Below are 10,874 nucleotides of genomic sequence, written 5' to 3' on the forward strand. Positions count from 1 at the left end.
GACGGGTATTAAAGGGATAGTTCAGCCAAAAATGAAAACAATGGAATCATTTACTCGCCCTAACGTTGTTACTAACCTGTATTGATTAAATTCTTCTGCTGAACACAAAAGTTTCTGGTCCCTATTTTTTTCTCCATACAATGATGGCTCAATGACAGATGCCCAAGTGGCTACCAGCAGCTGTTTGGTTACCCACGTTCTTCCAAATTTCTTCTTTTTCTGTTCATCTCTGTAGAGCTATCCCTTTAAAGAAGACTTCTTTCAATGTCATTTCCTTAGTTTTGGTGGTGCAGTATTTTATGACCCAGAGAAGTTTTATCAATCACAAAAGATTCACTTTATTAGGTTTCTAGATAATATACAAATGTACAAAATATTTTAAATATACAAAGCATTTCACTCTTAAAGCTAATCAAATACAAGGCAATTTAAAGGTTTAATTACAAAATATTGCTCTGTTCATTATTGTAACATGATCAATATTGCTATTAAATTATGTAATGCAAAAAAAAAATCAAGATTATTTTTATTTAAACCAGAGGCTTAAAAAATATGACGCTCCTTTTTGAGGGACCCTCTTACTAAAATATAAAGGCAGCTGTATAATGTAATTCATAAATTATTCACACCCTTTTAAGAAAATGTGTGATAGTTTAAAGACAAGTGTTTTGCAGTGTTCGTTTTCAGCGTTTGCACTTGTGAATGTAACTAAACATCTTATTTCAATTCAAATGTATTGGTATAGCTCTTTTGACAATAAATATACTTCCAAAAATATCCTTTCAAAATAGCCCACCCCCCACAGACTCCAGTTTGCAAGCCCCTCATTTAAAAAACAAAAACATGTTTTGATGTGTAAAAATGACTATGAAACTTTTGGTAGGGTACGCTGAAACATAAAAATGATTTACAAATTGAAATGCAGCCATTGAAATCTGAATGAGAAGAGCAAAGTAGCAAATAGGTTGTTAAAACTTCAATTTGAAGTAGAAATAGAAAATCTGAACCTTGCTTACACACAAGTAAGCAGATTGATCCCATTATTAGTTACATATTAGTACACTGATTCGTAGATAAATCACAGATCTCTTGGTCATCTTGAAACAGTACATCCTCATGGCTGTTGCTGGTATTGGCCCTCGGTGGCTGTGTAGAAGTCATCTAGCACACTCTGAATATAGTCAAACGTGGGCCGGTCATCTGGTTTACTCTTCCAGCACGAGTTCATGATATCGTAGAGTTCAGTGGGACAGTTTTCAGGACGGGGCATCCGGTAACCTCTCTGAACAGAGCTCATGACTTCACCGTTACTCATGCCTGAGGGTAAGCAAAAGAGGGAAGTGAAAGGGTAAGTGGACTGATAGAGAGAACGAGAAAAACTGAGTAATAAATGTCTTTTCAAAAAGGTATTTTTGTCCATTTTTAAGACAAGACGCCAAAGGTGCGTAACTCATTTGAACTAATAGAGTAGTCAACATTTGAAGTGGATCAAAAAAGTTAATCAAAGTTGTCCTAAGACAAGACGGCATTATGGTTTTAGGTTTTAAGACAGCTTTGATGAAATCACTTCAAATGTTGACTAGTGTAGATATCACCATACTTTCCTAGTTGATTATTCAACAGACAAGACGACATGTTTGTTTAAATATGCTGTTGAGCTGATTATTATTTTATTTTTTTAGCAACCAGTGATAACTTTTTTCTTTGATTCTTTGATGAATAAAATGTTAAAAAGAACAACTTTTCTTAAAAATAGAAATCTTTTCTAATAATGCAACCCTTTATTATCATTCTCACTTTTTATTCATTTAACATCCATGCTGAATAAAAGTATAAAATTCTTAAAAAAGAAAAGAAATGGCCCCAGACCTTTGAATAGTAGTGTATATTGTAACTCAAAATTATATTTTGAATAAACACTGTTCTTTTTAGCTTTTCATTTATCAAAGGATCCTGAAAAAAAATTAAACAGCACAGCTGTTTTCAAAATTGATTATGAATCAGATATTAAAATAATTTTTGAAGGATCATTTGACACTGAAGACTGGCGTAATGATGATGAAAAATAAACTTTGCTTTCCAGGAATAAATTAAATTTTAAATTATATTAACTAAAAATATATATTTTAAATTGCAATAATATTTTACAAAATTAGAGTTCCTTTTTCTGTATTTTTGATACAGCCTTGAAGAAGAAACTTCTTTAAAAACAAAAGCAATCTTACTAATCTCAAACTTTTGAATAGCAGTATACGTAAGTGTGACTGAAGTAATGATTTCTTGCACACTTCAATAAAATAACCAATTACATGTGCATTTTGGATGTTTTCTTTACACTAGTCTAAAAGAAAACAAGTTATGAGAGCAAAAAAAAAAAAAAAAAAAGTGCAAAATAGTGTCTTGCCTTAATTAAGCTTAATATAGAGATGAATATATTTCTCGGGATAGAAGTCTTTTTTTTTTTTTTTTTTTGCAATAATATTTGGTAACATTTACATAAAATGACAAATCACATTTCAGATGCATTCAACTGATGGAAACTAAAACACCTAAATTTATCTAACACAATTTGACCAGTAGATGTCGACAAAGTCCTGACAAAAGAATCTGTTTCGTTATCTCCACTCCATTGCAGCTTTCTCTTGGAGTAATGCTGATACCTCTCAATAAAACTGGAATGCTTTATTTAAACTCAGATGCAATCAAGGTGCCATTATCTCAACTATATTACCTGGATAGGGATTTTTCCCGTACGTTATAATCTCATACAGGAGAACCCCAAAGGACCACATATCGGATTTGATGGTGAAAGAACCGTAGTTGATGGCCTCGGGTGCCGTCCATTTGATAGGAAATTTTGCTCCTGAGACACAGAACACACAGAATTCACACAGATCAGTCAGGTCTGCTGATGCAGGAAAACTGTCACAATATCAGTCTGCATAGAAGGCTTAGAAGGCTGGAGAGGTGTCAATCCAATATGCTGCCTAAGCACTGAAAGGAGTCCCACACTCACCTTCTCTGGCTGTGTACTGGTCATCCTCAATGACTCTGGCAAGGCCAAAATCAGCTATTTTGCACAACAGGCTATCTGAAACCAGCACATTAGCTGCCCTCAGGTCTCTGTGGATATAATTCTTCTTCTCAATGTAGGCCATACCTTCAGCTATCTGCAGAAACACACACAAACTCAGCATCACTGACATACACTACATTTGGGTCAATAAGACTTTTTTAAACACGCTGACACATTAAACTGAACGTATATGACAGTAAAGATGTTTATAATGTTACAAAATATATACATTTCAAGTTAACGCTCTCTTTTGAACTTTCTATTCATCAAAGAATCCTGAAATTTTTTTTCGGAAAAATATTAAGCAGCACAACTGTATATAATAGCAAAGACTGATAATACTAAGAAATAAGGCAACAAATTAGCATATTAGATCTGATCATGTGAGACTGAAGACTGGAGTAATGGCTGCTGAAAATTCAGCTTTGCCATTGTAGGAATACATTACATTTTCAAATTTATTAAAACAGAAAAAGAAGTGGGTGTAGTCGCATTTCTCACTTAATTTTAACGGAGTAAAAGTTGCTTTAACAAAGGGAAAATGATGGTGTCTCACTTCCCCATCAGCATCCTCTTTCACGCTCTAAAACAGGATGTGCAATTTTGCTATTTGGTGCTGTTTCACCGTTTCACCAGAAATCTGATTCTAGGGGATCTTAAAGTCCTAAAGACTCGCTCTGAAAATAGATTTTCTTCCACAGATTTAGTTTTTATGTTTTGAAGCAGTTAGTTATGACTCTAAATATTATATGATGCCTGTAATGCTTTAGCCAGCCATTTTTTGTTTGTTTTCCTTTGTTACCTCAGCATTATTATGGTTGTCACATGATATAGAAATTCTAACAACTTAGACTCGTCTAATAAGATCTAATCTAATAAGAGTTTTAATTTCTGAGAAAAACGACTGACTGACTGACTGATTTTGCTTTGTTTTTAAATACGCACTGACAGAAGATTCTGTTCCTCTTTTTCATCAACTAATGGAAAATGTGATGTCAGCCTCCTGCCGAGAAAACCTGTAACCTGTTACCTCAGAAACACGAAAATGGAGGTTTAAGAGATTTTTACCTGCGCAGAAAAATCTATTAGCTTCGGTAACTGTACTTTGCAGCCAGCTGGACTTTTCAAGAAATCCAATAAGCTTCCTGTAGAAGAAGAAACAAAACGTTATATAAAAGTCCCCGAGAATGCAATTTCCTTGCAACTACACTTTCCTTGAACTGTAACTCATAGTATTTAATCATTGAAAGAGTATTTCATTAACACTTTATTATAGGGACCAATTCTCACTATTAACTAGTTGCTTACTAGCATGCATATGATTAACATATTGACCTTTTAGTGCGTATAAAGCATATATTTCACATCACCAAATTCTACTTCCCAAATCCTATGTCATACCTAAACTTATCAACTACTTTAAGAACTATTACTAAGCTGCAAATAAGGAGTTTATTAAGGCAAACTTCATAGTTATTGGTTTGTTAATGGACCTTAAAAAGTGTGAGCACTAATTCTTGTACCGTTTGCCATGAATTCAGTGATGATGTAGATGGGCTCAGTTTTGGTGACGACAGCATAGAGGCGCACGAGTCGGTCGTGCTGTAAGGTTTTCATCAGGTTGGCCTCCTCTAGGAAAGCCTCCACTGACATTGTGCCCGGCTTCAGCGTTTTCACCGCCACTTTTGTGCTGTTGTTATAGTACGCTGCGAACAAAGAGAAACCATCATTAAACATGTACACTTCTCTGTGGTTTTCAATAATCTTCCTGTTCCAACACCACAGTCGCAGTCCAGCCACAAAACAGCGAGGTCTAACACGAAATCTAACGAGAAATGCAGCCATGCAACCGAGAGTTCATCAGTATAGATCAAGGGACGGTCAGTCGGCTCTAAAAGACTACTCCCAATCCTTACATTTTCTCACCAAGAATTTCACGCAACTCACTGCTGTCCAAAAACTGCATTTCTCAGAAGCGATGACAGTGTCACTATGTGAGGGACTGTTACTAACCACTGTGTTTCGGCGTGTGCTCAAATCATGTTCCACTTAAATGCCATTTCCGTTCACTCAAAATGACAGACTTACAAACTTTCTTATTAATGATCTGGACACTGAAATCTTATCGTTTGTGTCAAACTCTGTTGAGACGTTAACAAAGTGGGGCACGGCAAACAGAAGGAAGTCTTTCCCGTTGAGTGTGTCTGTCATCATACGGACTTAAAGTGTGTTTAAGGTCTGGCAACGCTGTGCCAACAAGGTCACGGGGCGCCAAAGGAAACATCTTGGCCTCGGGCGGTCGGGAGCCATTTGTATATTTGCTAAGACAGCTTCCTGCAATTCATCATGGCGGCTGAAGGGGAAAGAGGCACATGAATAATAAAAGAAATCCAAATGCAAATCCTGCGTCAGTTGCATAGCAGTTTCCTCCTCAGGACGGCCTGATAAGAGTCGTGTCTGTGCCGAGGCTCTGTGTGCTATCAGCCTGAGCTATAAGGGAGCCATTCATGCCAGCCAGAAGCCACAGCAGGAAGATCCCAGATTTGAATGCGAGCTGTCAATGCTTTCATGGCTCAAAGAATTCGATAGTAACTATAAGCCTACACATGTTCAAAGAAGGTCAATTCATCGATACAAACACCGAAGGATGTCACTTCTAAGCCCACTGAAGAGCACATAAAACGCTGTTGTTGTTTTTTTGATCGAGCGCTTGGGGGGTCTGCGAGACGGAGAGAATTTGAATAACAAGACCATAAAGAAGAGAGCGACACTTTTCTGTGGTTTAGCAAAGCTGAACATGTAATGGACTTCTGATGAAGGAAACACTCGGTGGCTAAATGTATGTTTGTGACTTCGGGGCGAATTCCAGATCATTTGTAAATCATTGTCAGGCTGAAGGGTTTCATTTCCTTAACTCACCCATCCACACCTCTCCGAACTGCCCTGCCCCGAGCTTCTTCACCATCTTGATGGATTCTTTAGAGATTTCCCATGCATCTTTGTCCCAAGGCTTCTGTGCTTTCGGCTTCTCGCATGGTTTCTCTAGTTTCCGACACAATCCGTCTTGTTGTTCTGTGACAAAATGTTGCACATCCTTCTTATTTCAGCAAACACGCATACATTCATATAATAAAAATATGCAGCATTAAAGTGTATTATCATTTATTTCTCAGCATCCTCGGAACTTACTGTGGTAATGTTTTATCATGCTGTTGATGTCATTGAATGTGATTTTTGGGGAGATGTAGTAGCCCCCGTTATCCAGAGATCTGATTTTGTAATGTTTAACAACATCCAGCCCCTGAGCGTCCACGTCTCTGACTGACAGAGAATAACTTCCTGTACACAACACAGCAGAATATGTTACACCATGAAGTTATATTACCACAAAGGGCATTGGTAGGCAGTAAACAATGTGCACCTTTTGAGGTTTCACTTTCCCGGATGAGGTATGACCCAGGTTTGTTAGCAGGCGCCAGCAGCTGTCTCTCTGCATCCTTTCGTGTGATATCTTTGAAGAACCATCTAAATTGTGTTCACGATGTATCAAAATGTAAGATGACAAAACTCAATAAAAAACATATATAGTTACACTTGTGCAGTAATTCATCACGCTGAGCAGCACTCACTCTTCTGTCTCTATAGTGTCTGCTTCTGCAACATAGTTTGAAGGAATGAATCCTTCCTTTCTTGTGGACAAAGACTTTGCCTTCCACCACTCTCCATGCCTGGAAAAAAAAACATCACACTTCACATACAGCAACATCAACATGATAACAGGCAAAGGAAAATATTAGCTGGTCACATTTACTTACTCTTCAAGAATCGTTAACTTCTCTCCTTTTTTAAAGCCCAGATCATCAGCATGAATGGCGTCATATGGATACAAAGCAATGACTATTTTTTCCTTTTCTGTATAAAAATAAATAAATAAACATTTTACAAAAGAAAGCTACAAAAGCTTAAGAATGTGGGATAACGCTCATTAGACCTACCTTCCATTTTTTGGAACAACTGACCAGGCAGGAGCCCGGAGGGCTGATTATTCTGTGAAATAAACCATTTCATATGATCATGTAATCATGAAAACCTTTTAGAAGTATTCAGAACCCTTCTCTTTAGAGTCCTTGAAAGTCAACACATCACATCACCCCATCACTACTCACGACTTACTATATGAGGCTTATAGGAGGTTGGATCTCTCACATATACAGTTTGGTCAGTACGTACTGGCTGGTGTTTGTTCCCTTCAAGCACACCTCCAGTTTGGTCACCGTCCAACTTGGATTTTTTACAACCCATGTTTCCTGCAAGAAGAAGGTTTCCCATTGTCATTTACTGAAATGTGAGCAGAAACTGGAATTAAACCGAAACAAACCACAAACATGAAATATTTAACTATTATGTCAAAATAACTCCACAGTGCATTACATAATAATACATAAGACGTACACAACTTTGCATGTCACTGCTTACAGATAACTAAAATTGATTAAAGGAAAAACTGATACAGAGAAGATTCCTGACCCATACTCTTCCCCTGAACACAGATATCAATTATATTGCTTTTACACGGCAGATTTTTTATTTATTCATTCATATTTATAAATGTATACAAATCATACTACAATGAAATGACAACATAATATAATTAACATTTGTTAAATATATTTGACATTTCTTTAGTATACATGATTAAATATATAACATGATGAATAAATAATAATAATAATAATTAAGTATTATTGTTATTTATGACATTAAAGGGGCTGAATACATTTGGGGAGTGGAAACTATATATATTTTCTTATTTGTTAAAAAGCCATATTTCATGATGAACACAGTTTCATGTCAAGCATTAAACTGATCGGTTAAAAACCATTAAAAGCTATAGATTTAGTCTTTGGACTAAAATGAAAGTCAACAAAAAACATATTGCAATTCCTGTAGAACCTAATGACCAACCAAGTCATAAAGAACTCTTGTTGACGTGTGCTTATCAAGCAGGTCAACTGAGGAGAAGCATGGAGTCACTCAGTTTAAGATTGCCAGGAACATTGTAAGAAGCATCATATGAATACCAATATGCCCTCAAAATAATAACCAACCCTCTCAACGTGTTATGCGAAGCACTTGCAGCTAGGAAAACTCACTGGAAGGTCAGGTGAACCCATCAAAGCAATGCGCTGTTAAATATAAACCATCTGCCAATATGGTGCAGAGCTATTTAAGGTTAGAGTTTCATAGGGAAGAAACCAAGGAATTCCCCTACTGAAAATATGTCCTTATTTGCTTATTCATAAAGCTGAGTATTGGGAAGAAGTAATAATTTTCTCTTAAAATCAGGTTCATTGTAGGGGTCATAAATGCTGGATGTCAGCTTTAACAAAGCAACATTAATAGGACTATGAGGAGGAAATGCATGTACCGTAAATCTCTTAGGCAAGGGACTTTATATCAATGAGCAGCAAACACGGAATTGCTTCATTTCCTTTTCTACAAGGTTAGAATTTGAACAACAATTAAAAACAGATAAAAAAAAATAGATAGATAGACAGATGGCAAAGTGAAGGTCTAAAATAAACCCAATTTTTTTTAAACGCTATTCAATAATAACAATAATAATAATAATAATAATAATAATAATATTATATATATATATATATATATATATATATATATATATATATATATATATATATATATATACATACACAAACACATACACACACACACACATCCCATTTTCTGACCCATCACTGCCCTCCCTCTGGGAGTTCTGACAAGATTGTTTGGCAATTCTTTCCACATCCTCTGGTATTTCAGGAAAAGTTTAACACTGTTGCCATTCGACCAAAGTAGGCAGTTCCCAAAGTAGCCAAAAAATTAATACAATTTAAAATAAAAACCTAAACAATTTGCCATGAATAAGTCCGAGTGCCTGGATAACATAGCTCAACAAACTCCGCATGTTATATTTAGCATACAATCCTTGTGATGTCAGAAGTAATAAGGAAGAAAGAGAGGTAAAACAATAAATACAAGTGCCCTCCATTGTGCTGAAGGTGAAATGTTCTTACAGTTGTTTCAATGGCTGAACAACACTAGGTTGAAATCGTGTATGTGGCCATGCTGGACTCTACTAAGGTGGCAGTATTTTTAGATGTGAGCAGGAAACTAGTAACAAGGTTATAATGCTAGATTACTGCGAGAGCAAGCAGGCCACTGGGGCTGCACACTTCCTCCTCTGTCCAGCGTCTCTAGGGCGTTCAGTAAGACAGGAAAGACAGAGACACACAAAAGACCTCTCAGCTACTTCGGAGTTTCAGTTTGTAGTCTGTCTGTATGAGAATGCTATGTGCCTTAAGATCATCTTGTTGAATGATGAAACCTAATCTAGGCGTTTTAGCTCTGGTTTTTGTTGCCCGCAGATACTGAAATATGAGGTTGGAAGGAGAACAGAAAGTGAAGAGTCTTAATTTCTGAGAACAAAATATTGAAAAGGGCGTCTCTTTAACAACTCCGGTCAAGTGTCATGGTGTAAAAACTCAGCATCTTTTTCTAAAAAATAAAATGGAAAGCATGACGTTTGAAGACTGCTGACCTTTACGTGAAGTTTATATATTTTACATGTTATTTGCATGGAATACACAAACTGTAAAATGGAAAATGCTATATTTGAAAGAAAATAACGTTGTCCTAATGTCATTTTAACGGTCAAGTCTAATGATGACAGAAATATTAAACCTTGTTGAGAAATATGTTATCAACTTTATTGCCGTTTAAGATGTTTTTCCTAAAATTCCTTAGGTTAAATAATAAATATTCAAATGAGAGATAACTCTGTTGTGAGTTAAAATCTCTGAGACACATAGCCTTATAAAAACTTAAAATTAAATTTTGAGCACAGTTCAAGACATTCTAGAGATCCTGTCTGAAACTCTAGGAGACTTTTGCTAAAGTCTTATTCTTTAAGAGACGAATCGGAGACTTTTTGCAGTTGATTAAAGACGATTGCGATATTAATCTCATTAGTGATTTCTTTTTCCAGAGGGAAATGTTGTGATTTGTAATGTTGTTCGTGAATCATTTTTAAAACTCACTCTGAGAAGTTAAAAGTGATCATAAAAAAATTCGTGAGTCAATAATTATTCAGATTTTACAGTATAACTTGGTAGGAAAATGATTCAAGGCTAACCAGTTTTTTCTATTTTAGCAGCTGTCGAGTTTCCGTCACAACTTATTTTACATAGCGTTGAATCATCATTTAAGCATGTCTATATTAGAAATAAAGGCATATACGGAGGTAAGCTTTGTTGATATTGATACAGATGCAGGTAAACGTTACTTTATTGATATGTACTTTAAACACCATTATAACAGACTTTAAGAAATAATTAAAAACGGATAAGAAGTTTAATTCGTCTACCTACCTGTCAAATGTCAGAAAAAGTAGTCAACTCTCATTTAAAAGGACAAGTTTCTGAGCGATATAAGCGTCGAGTGCGCGCGCTACTCTCATTTACGCTCCACACACAAACAGAGAATGAGGAACCTGAGACTGGACGCCTGCTGCTTTAACTGCTCTTTCAACTTCCTGCTACAATATTTACCAAGTTGATTACAGTTCTGTTTTATTTGTTTGCATAAAACCACAGTACCATTACGCTAGTCAAGTGTTAACTATGTGCTTGTATTTGGAGAAAAAGTATATCGGTTTGATCTCACAGGAACATACTTTCATTACATTCACGGTTGTGACAAATTTAATAGATATTTGTAAAACCTGCTGACTAGT

General features: G+C 35.9%; 1 protein-coding gene across 2 annotated transcripts; it reads right to left on the reverse strand.

Annotated features, from left to right (window-relative positions):
- Positions 1-313: 313 nt before the first annotated feature.
- Positions 314-10,679, reverse strand: lyn (LYN proto-oncogene, Src family tyrosine kinase). 2 transcript variants are annotated; one of them, XM_052549180.1, is made up of 13 exons: positions 10,510-10,679; positions 7,307-7,383; positions 7,072-7,123; positions 6,892-6,988; positions 6,706-6,804; positions 6,498-6,601; positions 6,266-6,415; positions 5,996-6,148; positions 4,600-4,782; positions 4,145-4,221; positions 3,017-3,170; positions 2,732-2,863; positions 314-1,317 (listed from the first exon to the last, which is right to left on the reverse strand). In XM_052549180.1, exons 2-13 carry the CDS (start codon positions 7,376-7,378, stop codon positions 1,115-1,117), a joined length of 1,476 nt encoding a protein of 491 aa, XP_052405140.1. In that variant the 5' UTR covers positions 7,379-7,383; positions 10,510-10,679; the 3' UTR covers positions 314-1,114. The 2 variants fall into 2 exon arrangements, with proteins under 2 accessions (XP_052405140.1, XP_052405139.1); XM_052549179.1 differs by having other exon boundaries at positions 7,250-7,383.
- Between the last annotated feature and the right edge of the window lie 195 nt (positions 10,680-10,874).

The sequence above is a fragment of the Carassius gibelio genome, chromosome B2 (genome assembly GCF_023724105.1).
Source record: "Carassius gibelio isolate Cgi1373 ecotype wild population from Czech Republic chromosome B2, carGib1.2-hapl.c, whole genome shotgun sequence".
Lineage (NCBI taxonomy): Eukaryota > Metazoa > Chordata > Actinopteri > Cypriniformes > Cyprinidae > Carassius > Carassius gibelio.